Source organism: Bombus flavifrons, chromosome 9 (assembly GCF_040668555.2).
Source record: "Bombus flavifrons isolate JBK064 chromosome 9, iyBomFlav1_principal, whole genome shotgun sequence".
Lineage (NCBI taxonomy): Eukaryota > Metazoa > Arthropoda > Insecta > Hymenoptera > Apidae > Bombus > Bombus flavifrons.
The window spans coordinates 258,089-285,510 of record NC_138450.1 but is presented as its reverse complement, the minus strand read 5'-3'; the positions used below and the strand labels follow the sequence as shown (position 1 = coordinate 285,510).

General features: G+C 30.2%; 5 protein-coding genes across 13 annotated transcripts; 4 read left to right on the top strand and 1 right to left on the bottom strand.

Annotated features, from left to right (window-relative positions):
* The first annotated feature begins 611 nt into the window (after positions 1-611).
* Positions 612-4,115, top strand: mRpL3 (mitochondrial ribosomal protein L3). Its single transcript, XM_069119513.1, has 7 exons — positions 612-1,221; positions 1,314-1,407; positions 1,488-1,712; positions 1,804-1,935; positions 2,013-2,173; positions 2,257-2,446; positions 3,836-4,115. The coding sequence occupies exons 1-7, from the start codon at positions 1,160-1,162 to the stop codon at positions 4,073-4,075; spliced, it is 1,104 nt and encodes a 367-aa protein (XP_068975614.1). The 5' UTR covers positions 612-1,159; the 3' UTR covers positions 4,076-4,115.
* A 167-nt stretch (positions 4,116-4,282) lies between these two features.
* Positions 4,283-8,703, bottom strand: Kap-alpha3 (karyopherin alpha3). Of its 2 annotated transcripts, none has more exons than XM_069119511.1 (9): positions 8,227-8,703; positions 7,060-7,162; positions 6,787-7,000; positions 6,313-6,473; positions 6,027-6,253; positions 5,584-5,949; positions 5,266-5,500; positions 5,091-5,182; positions 4,283-5,003 (listed from the first exon to the last, which is right to left on the bottom strand). In XM_069119511.1, exons 1-9 carry the CDS (start codon positions 8,386-8,388, stop codon positions 4,911-4,913), a joined length of 1,653 nt encoding a protein of 550 aa, XP_068975612.1. In that variant the 5' UTR covers positions 8,389-8,703; the 3' UTR covers positions 4,283-4,910. The 2 variants fall into 2 exon arrangements, with proteins under 2 accessions (XP_068975612.1, XP_068975613.1); XM_069119512.1 differs by having other exon boundaries at positions 8,323-8,701.
* Positions 8,704-9,555: 852 nt separating this feature from the next.
* On the top strand, positions 9,556-15,245 carry LOC138183661 (histone deacetylase complex subunit SAP130-A). Of its 3 annotated transcripts, none has more exons than XM_069120913.1 (10): positions 9,556-9,906; positions 10,327-10,631; positions 10,714-10,958; positions 12,447-12,798; positions 12,888-13,103; positions 13,190-13,619; positions 13,689-13,826; positions 14,029-14,469; positions 14,545-14,738; positions 14,846-15,245. In XM_069120913.1, the coding sequence occupies exons 2-10, from the start codon at positions 10,329-10,331 to the stop codon at positions 15,092-15,094; spliced, it is 2,568 nt and encodes an 855-aa protein (XP_068977014.1). In that variant the 5' UTR covers positions 9,556-9,906; positions 10,327-10,328; the 3' UTR covers positions 15,095-15,245. The 3 variants fall into 3 exon arrangements, with proteins under 3 accessions (XP_068977014.1, XP_068977013.1, XP_068977015.1); XM_069120912.1 differs by having other exon boundaries at positions 9,557-9,906; positions 10,319-10,631; XM_069120914.1 differs by having other exon boundaries at positions 9,558-9,906; positions 10,319-10,631; positions 12,888-13,091.
* A 223-nt stretch (positions 15,246-15,468) lies between these two features.
* Positions 15,469-17,378, top strand: Dnaaf3 (Dynein axonemal assembly factor 3). Of its 3 annotated transcripts, XM_069120919.1 has the most exons (7): positions 15,469-15,581; positions 15,740-15,889; positions 15,976-16,165; positions 16,252-16,422; positions 16,497-16,679; positions 16,761-16,995; positions 17,082-17,378. In XM_069120919.1, the coding sequence occupies exons 2-7, from the start codon at positions 15,808-15,810 to the stop codon at positions 17,376-17,378; spliced, it is 1,158 nt and encodes a 385-aa protein (XP_068977020.1). In that variant the 5' UTR covers positions 15,469-15,581; positions 15,740-15,807. The 3 variants fall into 3 exon arrangements, with proteins under 3 accessions (XP_068977020.1, XP_068977018.1, XP_068977017.1); XM_069120917.1 differs by lacking the exon at positions 15,469-15,581 and having other exon boundaries at positions 15,643-15,889; positions 16,764-16,995; XM_069120916.1 differs by lacking the exon at positions 15,469-15,581 and having other exon boundaries at positions 15,643-15,889.
* Positions 17,379-17,821: 443 nt separating this feature from the next.
* Positions 17,822-27,364, top strand: NSD (Nuclear receptor binding SET domain protein). 4 transcript variants are annotated; one of them, XM_069120911.1, is made up of 14 exons: positions 17,822-18,387; positions 18,726-19,002; positions 19,322-19,722; positions 19,801-20,524; positions 20,607-20,773; positions 21,037-21,355; positions 21,535-21,757; positions 21,843-22,035; positions 22,138-22,567; positions 22,655-22,937; positions 23,195-23,415; positions 23,503-23,726; positions 24,384-24,458; positions 25,279-25,417. In XM_069120911.1, the coding sequence occupies exons 1-13, from the start codon at positions 18,172-18,174 to the stop codon at positions 24,417-24,419; spliced, it is 3,714 nt and encodes a 1,237-aa protein (XP_068977012.1). In that variant the 5' UTR covers positions 17,822-18,171; the 3' UTR covers positions 24,420-24,458; positions 25,279-25,417. The 4 variants fall into 4 exon arrangements, with proteins under 4 accessions (XP_068977012.1, XP_068977009.1, XP_068977008.1 ...); XM_069120908.1 differs by lacking the exon at positions 24,384-24,458 and having other exon boundaries at positions 17,823-18,387; positions 19,430-19,722; positions 25,279-27,364; XM_069120907.1 differs by lacking the exon at positions 24,384-24,458 and having other exon boundaries at positions 17,824-18,387; positions 25,279-27,364.
* The last annotated feature ends 58 nt before the right edge of the window (positions 27,365-27,422 follow it).

Sequence of the window (27,422 nt, the reverse complement as noted above, 5' to 3'; positions counted from 1 at the left end):
ACTCAGCATTTCGTCGCATGGTGCAGCACCTATACTATGATACAACACTAGAAGTACGGGCGTGAGCACTCTCATTTCCTCTGTTACTTTTAATCTCATCGCACACATATCTGTGCCTTTAGGACGACAATGTCTCTAACGATGGACAACCACCGTCCAATCATTTATGATCTTTATGTCATAGGACCCTTAGGTTCTAGAACATATTAGTTACAAATTTTTATTAAATTGTGTGCGAAAACTTGAATAAGTCATTAAATTAATTTCAAATAATAGAATATCTTTTTTCATTTTTAAAAATGCTTTCATTAAAGAATTGGATATAAAATAAAAATTTATTCGTAATACTTGGTTGATATAAATAGCACTTAAAAAATGATTATTTAAGAATTATTATTTGAACTTAAATTTATAGTTTAAAAATGTTAGGAATCAGGAAATAAAATAAAGAATCAAATTTTATTCCCCACTAATGAATAAGTAGTACGCAATCTGCAATATACTTTGATATTTCCTTTCAATCCTACTATTACTTTGTGTATAATTCAAAGTTTTTTCATTCGTTACAACAATTTGAGATATTAATGTATGTATTTTTTCTTCCGATTCATTTGTTGTTTCTTTATATACATTTTCATTCACCTTTAACGTATTTATCTCAAGGCGAAGTCCGTCGCGTTCTTTCGAAATTTTTGCATTACTTGTAAATTAGATAATTCATTATTATTCTCTTATATCAACTCTAACGCAAATCAGAGAACTTACTATCTCAGGAACAGTGCTGGAACCCGGGTAGTAGGATCAAGTTCAGATGTACCCTCGTTTGTGGATGTACTTACTTAGTTATCGGCTCCACTAAATATTAAAATTAATACGATAATAATAAAAATATACACGTTTTAAGTTTATCTTATAATTTATAATTTTAACATCTCGTCTGTGCTAACTCTAATAGTAAACTGCTAATAGATTAAATTTGTTGCCTGTAAAGCATAATTTGTAAAATTATGAAAATAAGAATTAATTATTACAAACTTTTCTGTTCCATATTACATAAATGTATTATTAATATTTTACATCTTATAAACAGATCTTATAACATATTCGCTATTAATTTACAATCTAACCTCTTTCAGAATTTTTATAATATTTCACAAACATGACATCACTTTTAAAAAGCCTTAATGGATTTCAACTGTTTAGTAGACACTTAAAACAAAGGTATTAATTTAGAATAATATGTTTATACTTGTAATAACTTACTTGAATGTTTTTATAAAATAAATTAGTTTTCACTAGTACAATTATTTTAGCCTCAACATAATATCTGTTCCTGCTCGTGGTAAATTACAAAATCCTCCACCAAAGAAACGTCACCCACAGTGGCTACCAAAACCAACACGTATAGTATGTATTTGAAATAGATAAATAACATTTTTATTTTTTACTGTTTCGCAAATACTCTATATTGTCATTTTTCATATTAGCGTTATAATGAAGAACTTTCTCCAGAAAACAAAGAATTTCTCTCTGAATTTGTATCAGCCAATAATGGTCTGCTCAGTGTACAAAAATCTCCATTAAATACAGAACTTGTTCAGTTAGCAACATGGACTCCAAGGTCTAAACGTACTGGTTTAATTGGGAAAAAGATAGGAGTATATCCAATGTGGTTGAAAAATGGTAAAAAAGTAACGACAACGCTAATACAGGTATTTTCTAATATAGTAAATATACTATAATAATAATTATATGAAATACATTTTGATTTCATATAAACTCATATATCTAATTTCTTAATAGATTGTAGATAATGAAGTTGTAAAATATATACCACCTGAAGAATTCAATCCAGTTAAGCGCACTAAACATTTACAACCTAAAGTAAAAAATGGTTGTCTCGTATTAGGTGCAGTAAATATTGATCCGCAGCTAGTATGTTATGTTTCCTATATCTCTTAATATTTATCTAAGTTTTCTGAATATAATGTTTGTATTATCAATTTGTACAGCTTACTAAGGAATATTATGGATTATTTAATGCAGTTGGAGTTACACCAAAAAAAACACTAATGAGATTTGTAGTTTCACCAAATGCTGCTCTTCAACCTGGAACTCCTTTGTGTGCAGCTCATTTTAAACCAGGAGAATTTATTGATATTCGAGGAAAAACGTAAATCTCATTTACTAGTACTTTCCTTTTTATACATGATGTGTATAATATGTAATCCATTGCATTGTTCTTTAAAAACATAGTATAGATCGTGGTTTTCAAGGTGTCATGAAAAGGTGGGGCTTTAAAGGTATGCCTGCTTCTCATGGTGTAACTAAAACGCATAGAAGACCAGGCAATATAGGTTCAGGAGGAACAAAGGCTAGGGTAATGCCAGGTACTAAAATGCCTGGACATATGGGAAATCGTTGGCGTATTGTCAAAGGTGTAAAGGTAATTCATCATTTTTACTTAGCGCACATCTATTACATTTATGATCTATTATTCGTCTTTCTTTTGGTTGCAAATATATTCATTTAAAGACATTTTTTTTTATATATTTATTACTTTTTGTTATCGTGAAATATCATATATGATACAAGTAAAACAACAATTCAAAATATGGTATAATCTTTTTTCTTATTATTTTTTTTTTATGTATCACAATATATTAAACAGTACAATTGAATCTTTATTTTTCCATCGAACCACATAATTTGTTTTGTTTTCAATTGTAGAATTAGAGTGAATGATCAAGATGATCTATCAGTATAATAAGCTATATCAAATCATTGTTTATACATATACTTTATATATGAACACTATTTGTAAATATTTTTTCCAAGTTTTATACAAAGATAGTGCATATTTATTTCTTTTTTTGTAGTTTTACAAAAAAAATATTCGTGAAGTTGAAAATCTATAACTACAAGAATGTACTCAATTTTTTCATTTATCCTAAATAAAATTAGTTAAAAATTATGCATAGCATTTCAGCTCAATCTTTTGTAACTCTCATGTAAGGAATTCAGAATTGTTTTCCATATAAAATGTGTTTAGTATAGAAGTGAGATACATTGAATTCTGAAATGTTTATATGAAATATTTGAGAATGTAGATATTTATGATGAAACATTTGAAGATTATCTCCTTACATCATTCAGTAGTTACAAAACGTTAATTCTTTAAAACTATATTACTTTTGAAAGGAAGATACATTATACAGCAGTGGCACTTTAAAATTATTTTACAACAGCTAGTGAAAAACATATATTCACAATTAGTCAAACTTATATAATTCATTTATTATTTATTTTAAAATCATAGTTTGTAATGTAAATAATATAGAAAATTTGCAAGAATGATAAATTGTGCTAGGAATATACCAATGTCATAACGTTCCACAATGTGTAATAACTTTTTCCCTTAACACTCTGATATTAGAGCGTATGAAAGATATTATCAAAAAATGAAAGAACTATTAGTTATTAATAATAGTTATTAATCTAATGGAAACTCTCAAACATAGAATTAAAAAATTTAATTAGTTTCCTTATAGCATTATTTAAAGACATGCCTCAGTTATATGACTATACACAAAAATTTCACAATTATTTTAGATCAGCAAATGAAAAGAATTATAAATAATAAAATAATATTAATCTGTCACAATTGCAATAGCAATAATTGTATATAAATTTGTTGTTAAGATCCACTTTTTAGAAAGAATCCATCAGAATTAGATTAATAAATAATTACAACGATGTAAATATGTTGAAAGATTATTAACAATTATATGTAATGGCTTCAGATCACTGTTAAACTTTTGTGTGTATGTTGCAGATACTACGAATAAACACTAAATATAATGTAATTTGGGTATTAGGTCATAACGTCCCAGGAGAGACAAATACCATGTGTTATTTGTATGATACGATTTTACCTACTAAAAAAAGTACGTCACCACATTTTCCTACATATTTACCGAATAATGAAAACACAAATGTACTTCCTGAAGAACTTTATGCGGATGATGTTCACCCATTTAGTGACCCCACTATTGAATATCAACCAAAATCGTAATTGTAATAACGTAGTAAATAAAAAAAGTACTTTATAATAAGAGGACATATTTTATGAAAATATTTAAATCTCTTCAAATTTCTAGATAACCTTCTTATTCACGCAATCGAAAATCTAGGCAAAGATTAGCAATTAACGTTGCCGCGTTTATTAGACAGTTTTATTGTTTATCCTCTTCCCCTTACAGAAATAATTCATAGACGTGAATTAAGCTAATAAAGAGTAGTCAATTGACTTATTTATTTAGTAATCAATATTATTATAAATTTAACATGCCTAAAATATACACGAATTATTTTATAAATGTAACATCACTAACCAAGACTCATCTCAAGTTAGAGTGGAGAGCAGCATGATCAAACAATAAAAAGGATCTTTTCCTCGTTGCTCTTCAATTTAGAGAGCAAGTTAATTAATTTACTAGAATAATTTAGTCAATATGATGCATGTCATTAGCTGCATTCGGTTAAATACCGCTCCACCAATGATTTTGGTATGCGCAATCAGAAAGGGGAAAAAGCTAACATATAGTTCGTTAAAAGAATCAAAAAGAAAAGAACCCAGATTCTTATCTCAATAAGAAACTCTTTTGCTCCACGGCTTTAACCTTGTTTTGTTCTAATTTCTCTTTTTCGGGGGGGGGGGGGGGAGGAAGAGGGCAAAACATTGGCCAGTCATAATTACAGTTTTAAATTTGCAAAACCAAACATGATCCTTGATTTGATAACGGCATATTGAAATTGCCACATAAGAATATAAAAGGGTAAGTAGAATGACTCCATAACAGAGTTTGTCGGGGGACGGCACGATCAGATAAGAAATAATAGAGGCCCTCTCAGAACTTAAAACCTTCGTTCGAAATGCTCGTCGTCTGATCGAATTCAAATGTTGATTCCACAACTTGTGGCTCCAGATTCGTATCATTTGTCTAAAAGAATCATAAATTATTTTTTCTGTGTTAAAAACATCACAATAAAATCTAATTATTAATTATGAAAATAGAATAAGTACATACTTCTTCTGAAAAGTATTGCTCAATAATTTCGTACGCTAATTTATAAATATCTATGTTATCGTGATTTTGCAATGATTCAATCTTATCCAAACCTACAAAAACACAAATCTCATAATATAAATTAATATACTTTAAAATAATGTTGTACATGGCATTAAATGCTACAAAGGCTAACCTGAACATTCTTCAATCATATTGGCCAACTGTTCAACTTGTGGTCCAGCAAGTTTGAGCATATTATGTATACCGTCTAAAACAACTTGTACAACTTGAGTATCTTTACAGTCAAGGAGATTACAGAAAGGTGCGATAACGCCTTCTTGTATCATCCGCGCGACCTGTTCTTCATTGCCACTTATTGTTAAATTGCTGATTGCCCACGCTGCTTCCTTTTGTGTTTGGAATTCACCCTGATAAAAAAAGGTAAATATATAATGGTAACATCGATAAAAGTTAACAAATTTCGATAATTTTAACAAAAATATCTTCTTACATTCATTAAATTGTGAATAATGAGAGGCAGTAATCCAGCATCTATAACTGCTTGAACCTGAGATTGATTGCCAGCAGTTACATTTGAAAGGAACCAAACTGCTTCTTTACAAATTTTCTCCCTCTGATGAGTTAATAAATTGGGAAAATATGAAAGTGCATCACAATTTAATACAATTTGCGTTTGTTCGTCTGTACCCGTTACAATATTGCCAACTGCTCTCAAAGCAGCCGTTTGCACTTTAACTTCTTTGTGCGAGAGAAGTGGTATAAGACGAGGCACTACACCACTATCTATAACCATTTGAATTTGTTCATTACCACCATCAGTCAAATAGCTCACTGCCCAAATTGTGTCGACAAGAATCTACAATTTATTTTGAATATAATAAATTGTTTATAATAACTACATGTAATTACTAGTGTATTAAATGTCTAACTTACGTTGATATCTGTGTGATGAATAAGTACGTTAAGAGCAGGTAAAATTTCCTCAATAGTTTTAACAGGTGGCGGTGGATCTTTATTCCTACATAAATTTACGATTACCCAAGTTACATTACGTAAAAAAGTAATTGGTATATCTGGCTTAATAAACGTTAACAATGGCTGTACAACACCAAGGTTGATAACATAATCCCTAGATAGAGGACCATCTCCAATAATATTTCCTACAATAAAAAAGATCATCAATACCACATGACAGTATTGTTTACTTTAATTTACCTACCTAAAGCCCATACAGCTTGTTCACAGACATTCTGTTGACTTGAAAGTAACAAATGCAAGAAGTGTGGAACTGCACCAGCAGCTACAACTGCTTGCGTCTGAGGTGAAGTTCCACTTGCAATGTTTGTTAAAGCCCATGCTGCTTCAAATTGCAGTGACGGACTGGAAAGAAAATTATATTAATATTTAATAATAATAAAGATGCAAACAATGAAACCAAGCATTTATTGCCATTCAAAACGTAATATTATAAACGAGCTTTTAAGAAAAACTATTATGTACGTATTTCATTCTATTCCTATCTTAAAAGCAAAAGACAAATAATGAAATTTCTAGACCTATAAAATCTTACACAACCAGTAAATATAATTTTACTCTCACTAAAAATAATATACTAAGTAATATTATAAATTAGGATTATAATCAAGGTCATAATTAACACTTTGTATATACACAAAGTCATTCACTATCATACCTATTGTGCTGTTGAAGACATTTAACTAAAATTGGTAAAATGCCACTTTCAATTAATCGGTCAATCGGTGGATTACGATCTGATGATAGTAACTTTCTTGCTTGTTGTACAGCTTGTAATTTAACAGCTGGATCTGAATTATCAGCTTTCGACACTAGTTCCTTTAAATCGATTTTTGATAAATCAATGTTATTTTTATCAATATCTTCTTCATCTGGAAAAGGATGTTGTTACATCACCGACACTTAATATTCTTTCTTTTAAAAACTTTACCTATTAAATCCGTAATAGGCACATTTCTTCGTTTCTGTAAAGTCTCATCACGTTTGTTTTTACGTAACTCCACTGTTGCCTCATTTCTTCTTCTTCTCATTTCCTGAAATATATGATACATTGCCATTCAAAAGTTATTAAATCAACTGCAATGTGTCACATTCCAATACCTTTAAAATGCAAATGTACTTTAAAAAGAAGATATAGATTAAGTACATTTTCATTATAGAAAAATAGCATAATTACTGTAATATTGTTTTTTATGCTTTAAAAATTAAGAAATATGTATTATGATGATTTTACTAATCTCTATTGAAGTAAAATTGAAATATTAGACAATGAAAATGTTTCTGTTTTGTACAATGTAATAAAACATGTAAAAATCATACACTACATAGAAACATTTTGTGTTCTTTAATAATAATGCATGAATTTCAGGAAGTGATATTTATTCGATAATTTTTAAAGTTTTAATATATATTTAGTATCATAACTGAAAATACTTTAGTAATAACTTCAAAATCTTGTATTAAAAAAATGTACTATAAAGAACAAAGTATATTTGTTTGTAAATTTTACTTGCCTACAAATACAACAATAATAGAAAATGTATCTTTCAATAGAATTGTTTTAAACCAATACAATTTTGTTAAAAAATTTTGTGACAAATTTAGTTCAATTTCAAAACATTTTTACTATTTGGAAATAGTCCAATATACCAATTTCTTTCAAGTGAGATAAACTAAAATATCACATACATTCTACAGAATCTCAATATTTCTAATTGCAATGAAAAGATACATAAAAGCATTATTTATCTCAAGGATATAATGAGATTACATAGTAAGTTATTAATAACTTACTCATAAGGATTTAAACAAATAGTCAAAATAAAATAACTCGACTTTATATTTCTCATAATATATTTTTTATAATAATTTGTTCAGGTCTATCTCTGATAGTGCTATATTTGACGTTAATGTAACGATACTGTCTACTTGTTTCGGAATAGTACGATTCTATTCAAAATACGATACTGCGGTATTTGATAAAGTTATATTAACAATATTGATGCATCTTATGCTAGCTGAATATACAGATCCATCCATTATATGGGATAACAAAGTATGCAAATACATTGCAGAAATTTGAAAAAAAAACCAGCACCCATAATAATCTTTGATTTATCCGGTCAGTACGACAGCCGAAGTTTCCAGACGCACAACGTAACTGCGCACAATGATGAACACACCGGATACTCACTTCTTGATCTTTGCCTTTGTACTTAAAAACCATCATTCGATTCTTGCTTAGCATTTCCGCCGCCATTTTTTCAATAACTAAATCGTTCGTACTCGCTTATATTGATATGTGCCGGCACCCGGATACCCGTGATCACGGACTACTGCGAAAAATTCTGTATCCGTGTTACTGTGGTCGATTTACTTCGACAGCTGCATACCGTTGCGCGACAGCCTTAATGTACATCAATATGCAATGAAATAATAATATATAACACTCGTTCTCTCTTGGATCTCGATCGACCATCAAATATTCTTTCTTATTCTTAGTCACGTTTTCTCAGCACAAACGCAACGTTTCTGCCATTTCCGAAAAGAACATCGGAAATGAGCAAGGTGGCGCTTCGGAAGACGCGTGTGTTTTCACCACGGTTTTCACTATATAACCTGCTAGTGATCTATTTTCTTTAAAAACGTTTCGTAATATTGCAGGTTTAACATGGTTATCATCAGCTAAGATGCGAGTAACACAGTAACTTTTCTACATTTTTTCAAGTATATATGTACATATATGTATTTGGAAAATCATTAAACATTTTATATATTAATTATATTATTATGTATAAACATAGAAATTTGTCAAATTCGCTCTTAAAGATAACAAGTAGTTTTAACATAAACAGATATGAATTAAAGTTTTTGCCAATTTATTTTTCAATAGATTATTTTATGTGTAATATTAGTTTATAAAACATAGACCATATAAGAGAATATTTTATAGCTTCTATTAAGAAATAATGATCATTTGTTGTGAAAAATAAAATCATACGCATGTTTCATTATTTTGAATTAATCTATTAATATTTGTTTTGAATTTTCGCATAGTTATGTGAATAATAATTTAAAACTGCAAATGAAAGAAGTTCTTACATAATTTGTATGAAAAAATATACTCGCATTCTTTTATTCAATTGCAGAGGAAAGAAACAGAAAGAGAGAGAAAGTTAATTTAGTTTATTGAATAATTTAGTTTATTATGGTTATAATATAAAGAAAATTAAATAAATATTCAAATTAGAAAGAAATGCCTTCAATAAATAGTGAGCGCTATTTATTTTATTGTTACCGTAATTTAACCAACTTTACATTCAGAATAAAAATCACTAACTATTTTTAATAGTGATTTTCTTTATGGAGATATTACTCACTGTTTTTATAGTAAATGTATTTACAATATATTATATTTTGATATAAATATTGTCCTTTAAATTACTACATTCTACTATTTATTCAAGTTTTTATAATTATATATTTATTTTCATTTAAAATTGTTTGATTAAATGAAATGTTCCTATCAAGTGAAGAATATAGTAAATGCATAGAACATTTATTTGGCTAATAACAATCTACCTGCACTGTATTGTGCTTGCTGTTTGTGCTTACACTAGGCGCTATAAACTTCTATAGTGATAAGAAAACTGGTGTTTGGAGTGTAAAATGTTTTTTTTTTGAAAAAGCATCAATGAAACGGAAGAATTTTAAGAATGTCATATGTGTACGTTTAAATAAATCGGTAATGACCTTACTGCGTTATGTTTTTATAAAGGTATGCCTACTTTTATCATTATATATTCCCTCCCAAAAAATACTGCTTACTGTCAGTTTCAAAGATAAAAAAGTACATTCATTTTTTACAATACTCAACATTATTTTATATTTTAATGTCATACTCATTATAACATTGTTTTATATATATTATCTTTGTTATTGCTGTTAAATTATTAGAAAAGTAGATAACCTTCAAATGTATTTAAAAAACTTGACACTCTCCTGCAGCATTGACTATTTTATGTATAATAATTTTTAATTTCTATAAAGTTCAGAAGATGAAAAAAACCTATAATAAAGGATAATAAATAAAATATAAAATTTAGAGACTAATTTTTATGTGTAAAATGGATTTTATTCTGTTTTTACGTATATATATATATATATATATATATAAAGATAATTTTTAGAGATATAGATATGAACACAACATTAAGTTCAGTCGAGAGTGGCGGTGATAAACATCTACCAGAGACAACTGTACAAAGCGTAGCGCAGAATTTAACTACTATGCAAAGTATACAAAATGTGCAAAGTGTTGTTCAAAGTAACATACAAAATATTCAGTCAACACAGACTATAGTGGGATCAGTTGGCGGTACATCTACTAGTCTTATAGGAAAATCAATGTCAATGGATACAAACTCAAAATTACCTGTAATGAAACCTGTAGTTCCCTGCGGTACCACTTCAACTTCAGAAACAAACAAGATAACAACGACGGTAGAAAAAACTTTTTATTTACATTTAAATACATTATTTTGTTTTAAAGTCTTAATAGATATCATTGATCATGATTTTGTAGATCTGCTCAGTGGGCTCCACAGTAAGGATAATTTCTCCAGGTATGTTAAGTACAGTGGAACGTCAAAATCAACCACAGGCTCAGCAACTATTACAACAGACACAACAGGTTACAAATATGCCAGCAACTTATCATGTACCACGAGGGCCAGCTGCAGTTGCCAATATTTCTGCCCCAAGATCAACAGTGGCTACCCCGATTGTTAGAGCAAATACAGGACAAGCTATACCTACCACAAGATCAGGGTATATATGCATTTATATGTAAGGATTGTTCGGAAAGTTCGTGTCGATTTTTGACAGGTGATATTAGAACAGGTCTGAATATATCAGAATGATTGAAAATAAATAACATGTGTACATATCTTAAAAAGTGATATTTCGGACATCTTTAGAAAAAAGTTCGGTTAGGATACATTAATTTTTATTAGTTTTATAAGCTCTTAAATATGGAAGGAAACAAAGTGCATTATAGGCATTTGATGCTTTTCTTTTACTGGAAAGGTAAAAATACCATGCAAGCAGCAAGCAAGATATGTACTGTTTATGGTGATGGTGCTATAGCTGAAAGAATTGTAGAAGTGGATTTCAACCTTGAAGATCAAGAATGTCTGGGTAGGCCCTCCACCACTGATGAAGATTAGATCAAATCACTGATCAAGGATAACCCACGCTATATAACACATGAATTAGCAGAAATGCTAAAAACATCAAAATCCAGAATTTAACAGAGAAAAATCTGATGAATCACATTTCCATTTGCAACTCGCTGTATAAACGCAAAAAGGAGACATCATTTTTGATGATGGGGAATGGAAAATGTATTATTTATAATAATGTTGAATGGAAAAGATCTTGAGGAAATTGAAATGAATCTTTAGCCATCCCAAAAGCCGGTCTTTATCTGAAGAAAATCATGCTCTGTGTCTAGTTGGACTGGAAAGGAATACTGTATTATGAGCTTCTACCAAAGAACCAAACAATAAATTTGGGAAACTAATTAGACGAATTAAAGACGGCAATTGAACAAAAACGTCCAGAAGTAGTGAATTGGAAGGGCGTCGTGTTTTATCATGACAATTCGCGGCCTCATGTGTCTTTGATTGCTCGACAAAGCTGTTGAAGCTTAGTTGGAACGTGCTACTCCACCTACCATATTCACCAGACATTCCACCCTCAAATTTTTATCTATTAGGTCATTACAAAATTCCCTTAACACGTTGACGCCGGCGTGCATTATCGCGTGCATTATCGAAACGAGTTTGTTCCGTGAGGCGGCGTGCATTCGGTGCCGCCTCACAGAGAAAACCCTGAATATCGGTATCGGCGTCAACGTGTTAATGGCAAAAACTTTAATCCTTTGGTTGACATAAAAAAGCGAAAAACCTGAGAGATTCTGAAAGGTTGAAATATCCAAGTTGCGTGAAAGATGGAGACAGGTTGTGGAATAAAATGGCACCTATATCATTCAATAAATGTATATCAAAATTTATTGCCACGTTTGAATTTTCCTTAAAAATCGGAATGAACTTTTCGGACAACCGGAAATTTATGTTATAAAAACTTATATCCTTTAATTATATAACTAAACATTAAATATTTCAGAGTAAGTATAACAGGTAAATAGAGTTTACTTTAAATATTTAGTAAAATATTAAACTGATAACCATTATACCATGAAATAATACAACATGAAATAATACAAAAATCCATACCATCTTTTGCATTTCCTAGAATAAATACAGCTATTTCAAGTTCTCAGTGGCAACCTAAAACAACATCAGTGGTATATGCGCAACCACAAAGGCATCCCATACCCCCAGTTAGCCGAATTTCAAGACCACCATCAACAGTGTATGCCAGTCAACAGCCTCGTTTAATTACACCTTCAGGCCAAGGAAGATCTGTACAAGCCACAATGGTCACTGGAGTTTCTGGTACTCCGTCCAGATTAATAGCACCAGTTCTTCAAGCGAACAATAGTATTACAAGATTGCCGGTTACGCAAAGCAGACCAGCTGCTCCTCAAATATCAAATATATCACAAACTACACAACCTAGCAGACCTTCGACTCAAACTATTCAAGTAAGTTATTACTCATTATAATCAATAAAGTGAAGTTGTAAAATAATATTGGTAAAATAAATAATGTTCATTTTGTATTCATATCATAGCCTAATCAGTCAAATAGACCTCTAAGTACCACAGGTATTGTAAATCGTATAGCTGTATCAGCACCTGTAGTTGGAGCTACAAATAGAGTGACTGCTTCAGCTTCAGTGTCTGTTCAGCCAACAGTTGGAAGGCAATTATCGATTAATACTGTTGCTACTCCATCAACTGGAACTGTTAGTAGAATTGTAATTCCTTCTCAACAAGTAAGTGCAAAGGTATTTGCACATTATACATACCACATATGATGTAAGATATATTTTATTAGTGCTTTGGATATTGATCAGAATTGATTATATAATAGGTGCAACAACAGCAGCAGCAACAGCAACAGCAGCCACAATCACAGTCACAAACAATACCACGTGTTGTTCAAACAGTAACCTCTTTGTCAAGCCTTAACACAGTATCACGTGTAATTGCTACAACAGCAAGTACATCAAATACAACAAGAATATCACAGCCTACATCGACTACTGTTGCTAGAATTACTGGAATGTCTTTGCATCCTTTACCTTTAGCATCAGCAAGAGTTACATCAGCACCTGCTAAAACAGTACAGGCACAAAGCATTGGACAAACTGTGCAAATCAAACCCAATCAACAATCTGGATTTCGGGTTTCTTCCGCCAGTAATGCAAATAATAACTCAAATTCAACGCCTTCTCAATCGACTCAAGGGCAATATTTGCATCCGCCGCATACTGCAACCTACTATTCTTTTGAACCCGCAGGTAATTTTCGTTGTCTGTTGATGTGTTTTAATGTTTTCAAAGCAATGTTTATTGAATAATATTGTGCAGGAACATATACTCAATACCGTCAAACTCCAGTAAGGTTACTCGTCGAACCTGGGTACGATGAACCTCACACTAAAACAAATGCATCTCCAAGACCAAGTATACTTCGAAAGAGAGATCATGACAATTCACCTATCAAAGGTATGAACAAAATAAGTTAAATAATGTTATACAGGATGGTTGGTAGTCGAAAATATAGAATAAAAATTTTTCGTTTGAGGCTTTGTTTTCGAGAAAATCGACTTTGAATTTTCGCTCGGTACGCGTGCGGTACGTTATAACGGATCTCACTGTAGATCGTTGTCTTGATGGAAAAATTGATGAGATGGTTCCGAATTTTTAGGTGCGGCTAAGAATTTAGTTCCTGTACTGGCATCTTTACCTCCTGTTACAACATCCAGCCCACCGTGTTCGCCGAGAGGAGATCAAGATGGTGGAGGTTGTCAAAGTTCAGGATCTACTACAGTTTCAGCAACGTCATCACCTGGACTTGATGAGGAACCTGAACAATCCAGAATTACCATAAATCCGACAGTAGAAATGTCTCCTAGAAAAAAGCCTCGAAAACAACAACTTACCGGAGTAGAATTAACGGAATCAAGGTGTACTGAAGAAGAAATGCAGTTTATTACAGAAGAAAGGATGAAAAAAGAGTTTAAAGAAGAATCGAAAGAAAAATTATCAGAAAAGAGACAAACTTCAAACACGCAATGTGATGTTATCAAATCTCCTACACAACAACCAACAGTTGCAATACGAACACGGCCTACACCTAGTTTATTAGGTTTGTAGAAGGAATGTCCAGCAAAAATCATTATGAATATATGATAAAAGAAAATAATTATTTTTGGTTTTACAGGGCCTTCATGGAAAAATAGATGCGGCAGTAGACTTCATCATTATAGAAGACCAAGCGAGGTTAGACCTCGTGAAGAAAGACGACCTACTGTTGCAGAAATAGCCCAACAGAAACATGTATTACAGAAATTAAATGGTTGGAAAGTATATCATCTTACAGCACAAATGGAAGATATTGCTGATCTTGAGAAACAAGTAAGTTTATAGTAGATCATGTTAATATTTATTTATGGTAATAAAATATATATTTTATGTAAATAATAACTTTCAAACAGTAATATCATAAACTGAAATTTGTATAGGTACATGAAAAACTGAAAACAACGTTAACCATGCTTGAATCACAGCAAAATGTCAGGAATAGACAAGATGATGGTCTTGAACGTGTAAATGAATTAATTAAAGGAAATATGCAACGTAGTAGCTTAATTAGTGAAGGAATGACCGAAGCACGCACGCAGCTTATTGCTATATTTCAACATAAAGGACCTATTACAGATATCTTACAACGGTGTGGCAATAAACGGGCTCAAAAGAAACGAGATAAATGAGTTACTGTCCAGATCGAGTTAACGTAAATATGTTCATAAGAAATTCTTGCATGAGCAAGATTTAAGAGGACGTTATTTTTATCTGTGTCACAGAATCTATATAATATAGGAACAAAATAAATGGTTTTATAAGTCTATGAGAGGACAATTATTAACTGCTTATAATTTTTCATTATATATATTTATGACTTTTAACTTTTATATAATACGTACATATTATTCCTTTATTTTGTTTTATATATAGGTATATTTGGGCGTGCGCATATTCCTATATAGGTACACATTTATTTTTAACAAATATCTTGATACAACAACTCAAATATATAGTTACAAAGAATCGAATAAATAAATACTTCATGAAATATGAAATATATCATTAAACTATTTTGCCATATGGTAAAAACTTATATGTAAACATATATGAATGTATGGATGTTACCATGGAAATAATCTATACTAAAGTCTTTACTTACCAACGATAACATCGGTATTCAGTTGTTTTTAATGATTATATACTTTAATAATTTAAAGATTATAGTTTTAACAACATGTGGTGGGGATATAGTCCAGCATTAGACATACAATTCGAAATTAATAAACATGAAACCAATTATCCAAGTGAATATCTCGATATATTAATTGTAGGTGCTAATGATGCAAGACATATCTTGAAAACATTAGCATCATCTTATTTGTACAATGATCGCATTGTTATGTATAATGTGGTCGAATCAACATTGGAACAAGTTGCTAGATCTATTCTCTTATTAAGTACTTGTTTAGAAACAAATTTGGGTATGTATATTTAGTCTCAAAATATACAGAGTAATTATTTTGGTAATAGTAAAAAAATTTTGTTTGTTTTAATACAAACACCAAAGGATTGCAAGAGGCAACTCGCTATTATTTAGAGATATTTGGAAATACATTAATAAGGCCTGCAACAGCCAAATATTTGATAAAATCATGCAATCAGTTGTCAAATATACCAACGAATACAATTGATTGTCCTTGGTTGAGCTTGGAACAGTTCAAGCATAAAGATAGAGATCAATTGCAAGCAATTTTTAAGTGAGTTTAAATAAGGAACTTTAAAACTGATTTTTCTTCATATTTTATAAGTTTTCATTTTTAATTATATGTACATATTCTATAAGATTCTGGGCACATGCAACATGTGACAATGTTCCTATTATGGAGTATTGGGATCAAAGAGTTAGAAAATCATTAAAAACAAGATATGATTATCGGGAAGGCGTTTTTGATTGGGATTATCATATGATTTTAAAATCTAGAGGTATTTCAAACCTAACATTGCAGGAATATAGGTATGTTTAATAACTATTGAAAGATTTCATCATATCAGCATACTTTTATAATTTATTTCCTATCTTAATATTAGATTTTGGAGAAATAATGGAATTGCATTCACTTGGTTAGAAGGTGAACCTGTTAGAAGTAATCCAACATTGTTAAACAATATTATACAATATGGTCCTGGGTTTGTACATTATACTTACTTAGGAGACATTACAAATGGTCCTTTCTTCACTTGGGCTTTACAGGAGAAAAGGGATGATAATATGTAAGCTGCGTTCTAAATTTGTATTTTGTTGTGATACTATTGATATTACCACATTGAAAGTAATACAACACAATAATATAGTAGATATAGAGCAACTGATATAGCTGAGAGAGAAATTATGAAGCATATGTATGAAATTAGAACTGGAGAATCAATATGCCAAGAACTTATTGCATCGCATAGAGATTCTTCTATCCTAAATGGCACTTTAGTAACTGAAACACCAAATAAAGAAATGGAGCAAGAATCATGGGAAAAAGAGAAAAATAAATATAAGTGGAATGATATATCTTGGATAAATGTCAAAAATCATAAAGTATCATAGAGAATTATAAAATTATTACTTATTTACGAACCATAAAATACTGTACAAAATTAATAAATTCAACAATCTACTTTCAGATAATCTTCCATCCTATTACATTTTTATCAACTTCTAAACATAAAATGGCATATATTGGTAGATTTGATTTCATTTGGATAGCTCATAATATGGTGAAACAATTACCTAATCTTGTACCATTACTAAAAAAAAAAGGAATCATGTTGGTGGAACTACCAAAATTCCTGGTAGACGTACGAAATGAAAACTTACAAAATTTTGTAAACGAATTAAAAAGCATGATGCACCATAATGGATTACATGAAATTAATGATATAAATTCTAATGAACATTATATTGCTGGATTTTCCAAATAAACAATTGAAGTTACGTTATTTTTTCTCCTGGTATCCGAAATCAATTAAAATAGAACTTCCTTAATATAATTTGTTTGAAGTTTTCAATGAAGTTAAATGCATATATATAAATATATTACAGATATATATATTTACAGATTTAATTATGATTTGATTCAATAACAAATTTTCACGTAGTTTCTAATTTAAAATATAGATATAAATATATGATTTAATCAGTACTTCATAGAGCATTAACAAAATATTCATTATTAGGTCCGTAACAAGTAACGTGAAACGTAAAATACAACGATACAAGTATACGTATGTATAAGTTGATATGAGTTTTTACACAATTGGAAACTGAAGTAACCTATAAAAGAAAAATCACCAAACGTTACGTATAGTGAAAAATTAAACTAAACATGGTTATGAGAATCATCTAAAATCGCGGGAAACGCGTCTGTCCCTATTTAGAGACCCGCAGGATTCAGTTACAATTTGTTAACATTAAGATAAGAAATTGTTTATGGAACACCCAATAAATTTTTTTAAAAGTTTGCGCATAATATGCGTTGATTTCTGTGGACTGATAAAAAATAAGTGTCGTTTCTGTAAGAAATAAAGTACCGCTTGAAAATCGGCCATCGCAGCTATTTTCAGCGATAATGAAAATTGTTTTCTGTACATGAGCCCTTTATACACAAGTTCTAAAGTTTATATTGTGTAAAACGCTGAAGAGGTATATGAGGTTTCATGTCACCGAATTACTATCTCCTTCGATAGACGAAGATGCTAAATTAGTTGGAAAACAATGAATACTATCAACAGAGTAAATAGCAAGGTGGGCATAACAATTGAATCAAGATTTGGCGAATTGGACAGAAATTTGGGAACAACCTGCAGTAACTTTAAAAATGACCCAAAGGACTTCAGTATCAATTTTAGTAAAACTTCACCTGGTAGAAGTCGGTATGGCAGAACAATAAAACCCAAGTCTCCTAAGAATGAGGTTGCCACTTCCTCAAAGGCATGTTATGCCTCTTAAGATCAATTACAATCTTTCTGATTAAAGATCAATACTATTCTTAACAAACTATGGTACTATATGTAGCTTTCATTAATGTTTTACTGTATAATTCTTATTCGTATGTGTATTTATTTATTTTATGGTATAATAAACAATTATTGTTTATTATACCATATAATAAATAAATGTATGCATATTTATAATCTTATATAGTTATGTACATTAATTGTTTTCTTTTTCAATTGCCATCATATTTCTTTTAATCAAATATATTAATAGAAATATGTATATATGTATTTAGTAGCATATGATATAACATTAATATATGTAACTTGTAGAATTCTAAAATGCCAAGGAATCGTAAATATCAAAATTCACCAGATAGTAGTAACGATAGTACAGATGAAAATAATACAGTTAACGATATGGATGATACAAGTGATTCTTCTACTAATTTAAGTGTTATGGAGGATACTACTCCAAAATTGGCTGATTCTCCTATACAGTGTAATTGGATATTAGGTCAATTAGCATGGGCCAGAGTTGGTAATTTTCCTTTTTGGCCTTGTGTTATAACACTTGATCCAGTTCTAATGATATATCATAGATTAAAAGGTAAGTTTTTGTTTACAAATTTATTAGAATAATTAAAAAGATTGCTTATAAACATATGTTTTGCTCAATAGTATCTTGTTTTGTTTTATGTTCTTCTCTATCATTTGAATATAATCTTTAATTAAATATTGAGCATTATCATTTTCTAAAAAGCATCTATGTATTGTTTGTAACAAGTTACCTACAAAAAAATGTTTTTTCTTTAAATTGTCTTTGTTAGTATTTTAAATGTAGCAATTTTATGGTAACTGGTACAATTCATGTGAAATATATTTATATATATATATATATATGTATATACGTATATTTGTTTGACCAGCTACTGCCAGATCACAAACGCTAATGATACATGTCCAATACTTTGGCGATAAAGGACGTCACAGTTGGGTTTCATCAAACTCTATGATTCCATTTACAAATCTTGCAGACTTTAAAAAATTATCAGAATCAATAACTGCAGAAGTAAAGAAGAGAGATGCTAAATATGCCGCAGCGTTTATTGTTAAGCCTGGTATAAAGTCAAAATGGGAAAGTGCGATCGAAGAAGCTATGGAAGTTGAATCAATGAGTAATGATGATAGAGCACATGTTTTTAAACCAAAGGAAAAAGGTATAAGAAATAAGTCATCTAAAATATCAGAGGAAAAGGATAAAGCTAATAAAAGAAAAAACTCAAGTGATTCAAATGGTCCTGATTTTAAACGTGCTAGGCAAGATAATGTATGCACATGTGAATGAAACAATTACATATTATTAATATTATAGTTTCACAAATATTTATATTGAATAATTCCGCAGGTATATGAAGTAGATAAAGAGAAAACAGATGGAACTAAACAAAAAATGCTTAAATACATTGAGAATGGTAAAAATCATTCGAAACTTAATTCAGATACTCCTCCGTTATCTCCCTTAAGTCAAAGAGACTCCAATGATGAAATCTCTCTTGTGCAAAAGGTAGAATTTCGTACTGAAGAGGATGTAGATGGTGTCTTTGAAGTTTATTACGAACGGAATCGAGATATGTTAGAAGACGAATATCCGGATGCGTCGGAACACGATATTAGGAAATATTTAAAAAAGACTTGGGATAACATGAATTCTTCTTTTCGCAAAAAATATCGATCATATGTAACATCAGACACTACTAGTGCTCATACAAAAGAAAATTCATTAAACAACGAAGACGACTTATTATTAGAAATAAATGGAAGTGCTAAAGATAATAAAAGGTCAAGAATTAAAGTTGAAAAGGAAGAGATAAGTGTTTCAGAAACGAAAAGAAATAGACCTTATAATCTTTTCAAAGGAACAAAGCAAGAGAAAGTTTGTCAAATATGTGAAAAAACTGGGAAATTAACTAGGTGTAAAGGTCCTTGTTATTCATATTTTCACCTTTCTTGTGTGAAACCAGGAGAATCTAGTCCAGAGCATTCTGTTGATGAGAATATAATGGATGATAAAATTCTCGATGATATAAATGAGATTAAACAAAGCAATACTGATAATGATGAGAATAATGGTACAGTGAATTGTCAATTACACCTTTGATATTTTGCATGATGTTAACATTTACTCAAACTAAATATTATTCTTAATTTCAGGTAAATCAGAAGAGCAAGAGGACGAGTTCTTTAAATGTATCGATTGCTTATCAGGTGTAGCACCTGCTTGCTTTATATGCAACGAAAGAGAAGGAGATAGAATAAGATGTTCTGTGTTAGCTTGTGGAAAACATTATCATTCGTCTTGCTTGAAATCGTGGCCACAGGTAGATTATAGTGGATGCGTGTTCTGACGAACTGTCATACTGACAAACTCAGTATGACACAGTAATCAAATATATAAGTATGTATATACATATATAGATTCTTATGAGCGTATACATTTTTCTCTCGTCTTCAGAAGTTTCATTCATCAGAATACGCATCCACTGTAATGATAGCCTAATGTTCAATAACAGATATTTAACATCATATATAACGTTATTATATATTACTTGTAAATATATTACTTATTTTATTTTCTCACTAGTCTCATTGGCAAGGAGGCCGCTTAACTTGCCCATATCATGTATGTCATACATGCAGTTCAGACAATCCTCAGGATAGTCATTCGAGAGCTCCAAACGAGAAATTAGCACGATGCGTTCGTTGTCCTTCGTCCTACCATACATCTACGTCTTGTTTACCTGCTGGTTCGGTAATTTTAACTGGCAGCCAAATAGTTTGTCCGAAGCATTACCAAGCCCCACAACCTCCAGTAAACGCGGCATGGTGCTTTTTATGTACAAGAGGCGGAAGTCTTATCTGTTGTGATACATGTCCAACGTCATTTCATTTGGAATGTTTAGGTAACTATTTTTAAAGCGAATACAATAGTTACAGAATAGTAATATTATAGATACCAAGTCGCAGATATGTATATAATTATTGTATGTAAATATTGATATTAGTAGAGTGAGATAGTGAAAATAGTTAAAAGAATAATTGAGATATAACAAATGGATTTTATATTTAATGATGATTTCAGGTATTGATGCTCCGGATGGTGCATTTATTTGTGAAGATTGTGAAACAGGCAGATTGCCTTTGTATGGAGAAGTTGTATGGGTTAAACTTGGTAATTACCGTTGGTGGCCATCTCGTATTTGTTATCCTCATGAAATTCCTGAAAACATAGAAGCTATACCTCACAGTCCTGGTAAATTTTGCGTAATGTTTTTAGGATCAAATAATTATCATTGGATTCATAGGTAAGTAATATACTTAATTATTGTTTGAATTAGATTAAATATGAAGAAAGATATTTAACAACGGTAGTTGTCTTTTTATTTATAGAGGACGCGCTTTTCTTTATCAAGATGGTGATGCAAACATAAAACCACCAATTGGGAAAAAAAATAGGGATGATACTTATCGTAAAGCATTAGAAGAAGCCAATGAGATTCATCAGCGTTTAAAGATCGAAAGAGCTGCAGCTAAAGATCATGGACCAAGAGGATTGAAACCTCCACATTATGTCAAATTAAAGGTACTTCATGTGTACTCAGGCATACTTTGTACATATGTAAACACTAGTGCATGAATACTGTCAGATATAATGTATAAATCTATGACTTATATCTATTTCTAGATGAATAAACCAGTTGGCAACGTAAAGCCAGCAGAGGTTGAAAGCATCGTTGCATGCGATTGTGATGCAGAATGGGAAAATCCATGTGCTCCAGGCACAGATTGTCTTAATCGAATATTATTAGTTGAATGTAGCCCTGGTATTTGCCCAGCTGGTGCCAAATGTAAAAATCAAGCATTTGTACAAAGACAATATCCAGCTATGGAACCATTTCATACCGTAGGACGTGGTTGGGGTCTTAGAAGTTTAGAACATATTAAAGCTGGTCAGTTTGTTATAGAATATGTAGGTGAAGTTATAGATGAAGCTGAATACAAACGAAGACTACATAGGAAGAAGGAATTAAAGAACGAGAATTTTTATTTTTTAACTATAGATAATAATAGAATGATCGATGCTGAACCAAAAGGCAATTTAAGTCGGTTTATGAGTAAGTATTTCTTATTTCTTAATAAGTGAAGACCAAAAATAAATAAATCGTCATTTATTTCAAAATCCTATTCTTGAAACGTGGTAGATCATTCGTGTTCACCAAATTGCGAAACGCAAAAATGGACGGTTAATGGAGATACGCGTATAGGTCTGTTTGCATTATGCGATATCGAGCGCGGCGAAGAATTGACCTTTAATTATAATTTAGCTTGTGATGGAGAAACTCGAAAGCCCTGCCTCTGTGGAGCGCCAAATTGTAGTGGTTTTATAGGTTTAAAGGTACAGAAACCACAAGTAACTACGCCTTCAACAACAGGAATTCAACAGAAAAAATTTGATAAAATCGATAAAATGAAACGTCAAAAAAGGTAAATGATGACACATAAAATGCACATATCGTATACTAATTTGTCTAACACAAATAGTGGAATATTGTATAGTTTTGCACTACCGTATGCAGCAGATATGTCAAGAAGAAACAGATCAGTATTTTTTATTTTTTTGTATCTCTAATATTATATTCTTATCTAATATCTTGGATAAATCATTTTTTCTCCTAATAATTCATTATTTTGATATACAAATAATGTGTAATAATTTGTAATAATGACTATAAAATAATTAGGTTGAGAAAGCATGTACTGTGTTGGAGTTGTGGGCAGGAAATTGAAAAGTTGACAGAGTTTGTCGTTTGCGATCAAAAGACATGCAATAAAAAGTATCATAAATCTTGCGTGATCATTGATGATACAGATTCGAGATTCAGTTGTCCTTGGCATCATTGTGCAGAGTGTCGTCGTAGAACATCTGCACATTGTTCGTTTTGTAGTGCTGCTTTTTGTCAAGGTAAATGATTTTTTCAATATAATTATTAAGTTTATTGTTTATCAGTATTATTGCATTTATTGTAAAATTAATCACATTTATCAATAGTACATCTGGATGGGAATTTATTCGAGTATAGTGAAAAAGCTGGTTTTGTCTGTAAGTTGCATGAAAGTATGGATATGCAAAGATCTGCTGAAGATGAAAAAGATTATTCGGATAATGATACTGAAACAGACAAAGAACATTCTTCTACAGGTTCCAATAGTCCATTGATCATAATGGAAAAATCAATACCGCGTGAACCATCACCAAGAGTTTCCATTATAGAGGTAAGGTAAAGTCTTAAAGATATATTCATTGTTGTAAATTGTCGATGAAAATGAGCATTCTTCTATGCATTTTAAACTTTCATCCAAGAATATCTTACGTTTCTAGCGTTGTTATAATTTTCGTTCGTTTGCGTTATTTATATAACAAAAAGTAGGCAAATATAGTTGACAATTGGTGGTGGTAAGCATGAGAAGAAAATGTTGTACGTAGAGTGTAATGCGTTTTCTCAAGGGATGAAAAATGTTCATTGCCAATCTGATCGAACAGTTATAGACCTATGACAAAAACGTATCATTCTTTGTCTTCCAATGCTTTTATCTTAATTAATATAATATACAATTATATTTCTATCTCCCTAATTCGTACTTATGGAATCTTTTCTGTAGAGATATAATATTTCATGTTTGCAAAAATGTCAATTATTATTTTCAATTTCATTAATATTTCTATCTGTACACAAAAAGTTATGTCGAAAGTACTTACATAGTTAATTTGCTTTGGAATTTTGTGCAAGTAAATACAATTGTTTTATTCATGTAACATTTACTAGTAAGATAATTCCAAAAGTAGAAAGAGAAAGATTAACAAAACAATTAACCTTTCTTGTTCTTTTTTTTTTTTCTTTTTTTTTTTTAATTGTTTTTCACTGTTCCCAGCATCCTCTCCCTGACATTGGCAGTAGTGAGAAGTAGTAGCAAACAAACATGTTCTGTTTAAGTTTATACGTTCAAGTGAGTGCATATTTTTGGTATTATCTCTTCAGACCTCTGATCCATTGTATCACAATAAGAAAGAACTATCTTGTAATTAACAAATAGCTTGTAATAAGTAGTTCAATTATCTTTGTTCTTAATTACTTATGAAATTTAAAATATTAATTGGTGAGTAAATTTCTTTTGAGCGTAACAGACATTTAAATACCATCATACTACACATAACTTATATTGTGAGCATTTACTTTACTTGTAGCACTTTAAGACACGCAGTTAGTTTTGAGCTTCAGGAGGGAAGACACTGTAATAGTCAGAATAGGAATATATTCAGAAGATTTAATTTTTTTCAAGTAAAAAATATAAAGAAGTCAATTTATTGCTTATTATGTTTAACATGTACATACTAATGTACATACAATATTTTGAACCAATTTCACCCACGTTCGTTTTTAATAAATGAATTATTCTTCAAGATGTTTTGCTAGCTATGACAAAATTGGTAATTTTTCCATAACTAGAGTACGTCATATGGTGAATACGAAATAAAAAAAAAATAAAAAAAAATTAGAAATTAAAAAGTTACGTCTGTCAAATTATGTAGGAAAGCATTGGAAAAAATTCAAAAATCAAAAATTGATTTTTTCGATCATTTACAGTGTGTTACCCTTTAGGTCAATTTTCTAAGTTATATTTAAATATCATGCTTCAGAAGTATTGATCAACAGTAGTGTCGTTTTTCGAAAATCATAGGAATAATTCATTTTGTCCAATACATTGCATATTGTTAAAATGCATAGTTTCTTTTTATGAAAAACATAGAACAAAATATGATTTATAGGTTCATCCAAGTAGTGAGGAAAGTGAAGAATCTCAAAAAGAAGACGATGAAGAAGCAACGCAGTCTACTAATTTTATGCCTTGTGAATACAGCTCGAAAAGTATGAAAAGAAAAGAATTGCACCGATTATCTTTAAGATTGAAAGGAGAAAAAGATCAGGTAGAAAAATTTAGTAATCTTACATCTAGTCAATTGGAGGCTATAATCGGTGGCAGTTTATTTGAATGAACCATTTATCCTCATTGATTAGGATCGAACGATGAAATATATTTTAATGTGCATAGTTTCAAATCTTCACGATTAATAAATCACAAATTATGTAATAAGAAATGCGATACAACTGTGAACGTCAATATGAGTTAGTAGTATTTGTAATTATATGTAAACATTGTTTGTAAAACACCCATTCCATGTCAAAGGGATCAGTTGAATAACAAATTTTAATAAATTCCAATTCTGCTAGCGAAACAATGAACTTTTATTCTTAATATGATAATTTTTCTGTATACACCTACATTACGTAAGTTAATAAGCTTTCTGCATATATATGTCTATACATTGCATTTGAACCTTATGCGTATACATATATGTATATGCACGCACGCTCGTGCATACGCGACATACGTACACGCATTCATCTAATCGGGTTGACATGGAATGCTTTTCTTAATTTACAAGTAAAATAGCATAGAATTAAAAGTAGAATTAAAGTTCGTGCATATACATATTATATTTCTTAATTTTGTTTTGATATACAATTAAATATCTATAATTATATATACTAATTTAATATTTTGAATTATATATATATTATATATATAATTTCAATGTAAGTGTAAATAAGTTTTTGAGGTCCCATAATATCTATTTTGTAAGATATATGTACACATTAGTTAAAAATTTTCTTTTAATCTTTTTTACATCGTAGTTTTAAATGTTTATTTGTTACGTCATTGCATCCATAAAATAGTCATTATATTTGTTAAATTGTGACAACTGTCATCACACTGCCTTGTGAATTTTTGAAAGTTTGTATTACACAATGTTATTTTCAAAGATATTTGCTATTACAAAATAGTAGTTGTGATATCTTTACCGTATATTCCATAATGTTCCGCAAATTCCGCGTTCTTAATTAATTTATTTCACACGTTTAAATCATCTTATTGAATTGAAATTCTTGTGCCTCTTTAATTCAGTTCGATTTGATTCAGTTAAAATTTTATAATATATATTAGAAAAAATATACATTATAAAATTTCAATTAAATCTCTAATTGTATATTCAGAGAATTCAATATAAGTTTGTTAATAGCGTTTTTATGTATTTTAAATTGTATATACATTAAATAAGCACACTGTTAGAAGAAACTACAAAAGACTATTAGATACAAAACAGTTTTTTTGCAATACAAATAGTAGTTCCAATTATTTCCGAATTTATAACGTATTTTTAAATTTTGATAACGATAAGTATAAGTACATAATCAATGAAAAATAAAAGAAGAGAAAAGAAAAGAATACCTTTCTTGTGGGGTGAGCGTAATATAATACCTGATAATACCATATAGATGTAAATATAGAATGCATGAATGAAAAGATGCATGAGGTGAAAAGGCGATATAAGAATAGGAAGAGAAGGCTGCATAGAGGTCACTTATGTCATTCTGTAATAACGGATGCACACGCGTAAATATACGTACAGTAAATATATATATGTAAGTGTAACACCGATTAACAAACGGCGTCAGTGTGCATGCATGATCAAACAAGGATAAAAGGGACCTCTGTGCAACGTTCCTTTTCTAATTCCATATTACATCCACTTACACAGTACACACGGTGTAATATAAGCGATAACATATAACTCGCGTACTTTTTATCTCTCTATGTATAAATACTCATGACATTTTTTGTTTCACTGAAGTGAATACTTAAAACTGTTATAAAACTTTATTGGACTATGATGACCATACACAAAGTTTAAAATTATAAACATATAGATGTTATTAATAATTGTTTATGAAGAATGTGTATGATCAAAAATATCTTATTAAAAGAAGAAAACAAAACGAACCAGATAAATAATACCGATTATTATTTTTATTATTATTATCGTTATTTTTTGCATTATTACTAAAATAT

What these genes read in the sequence shown, in the direction of transcription:
- mRpL3 (XM_069119513.1), top strand. Translation starts at nt 1,160, where the DNA reads ATGACATCACTTTTAAAAAGCCTTAATGGATTTCAACTGTTTAGTAGA. An exon ending in AGTAGACACTTAAAACAAAG is followed by an intron (nt 1,222 to 1,313) that starts GTATTAATTTAG and finishes CAATTATTTTAG; the next exon opens with CCTCAACATAATATCTGTTC. An exon ending in ATTGATATTCGAGGAAAAAC is followed by an intron (nt 2,174 to 2,256) that starts GTAAATCTCATT and finishes TTAAAAACATAG; the next exon opens with TATAGATCGTGGTTTTCAAG.
- Kap-alpha3 (XM_069119511.1), bottom strand. Translation starts at nt 8,388, where the DNA reads ATGGCGGCGGAAATGCTAAGCAAGAATCGAATGATGGTTTTTAAGTAC. An exon ending in GCCTATTACGGATTTAATAG is followed by an intron (nt 7,001 to 7,059) that starts GTAAAGTTTTTA and finishes ATCCTTTTCCAG; the next exon opens with ATGAAGAAGATATTGATAAA. An exon ending in TGTCTTCAACAGCACAATAG is followed by an intron (nt 6,474 to 6,786) that starts GTATGATAGTGA and finishes TTTTCTTTCCAG; the next exon opens with TCCGTCACTGCAATTTGAAG.
- LOC138183661 (XM_069120913.1), top strand. Translation starts at nt 10,329, where the DNA reads ATGAACACAACATTAAGTTCAGTCGAGAGTGGCGGTGATAAACATCTA. An exon ending in CTTCGACTCAAACTATTCAA is followed by an intron (nt 12,799 to 12,887) that starts GTAAGTTATTAC and finishes TTCATATCATAG; the next exon opens with CCTAATCAGTCAAATAGACC. An exon ending in TTGCTGATCTTGAGAAACAA is followed by an intron (nt 14,739 to 14,845) that starts GTAAGTTTATAG and finishes AAATTTGTATAG; the next exon opens with GTACATGAAAAACTGAAAAC.
- Dnaaf3 (XM_069120916.1), top strand. Translation starts at nt 15,643, where the DNA reads ATGTGGTGGGGATATAGTCCAGCATTAGACATACAATTCGAAATTAAT. An exon ending in TTGTTTAGAAACAAATTTGG is followed by an intron (nt 15,890 to 15,975) that starts GTATGTATATTT and finishes CAAACACCAAAG; the next exon opens with GATTGCAAGAGGCAACTCGC. An exon ending in TAAATGTCAAAAATCATAAA is followed by an intron (nt 16,996 to 17,081) that starts GTATCATAGAGA and finishes ATCTACTTTCAG; the next exon opens with ATAATCTTCCATCCTATTAC.
- NSD (XM_069120907.1), top strand. Translation starts at nt 18,172, where the DNA reads ATGAATACTATCAACAGAGTAAATAGCAAGGTGGGCATAACAATTGAA. An exon ending in AACGTGCTAGGCAAGATAAT is followed by an intron (nt 19,723 to 19,800) that starts GTATGCACATGT and finishes ATAATTCCGCAG; the next exon opens with GTATATGAAGTAGATAAAGA. An exon ending in AAAATGAAACGTCAAAAAAG is followed by an intron (nt 22,938 to 23,194) that starts GTAAATGATGAC and finishes TAAAATAATTAG; the next exon opens with GTTGAGAAAGCATGTACTGT.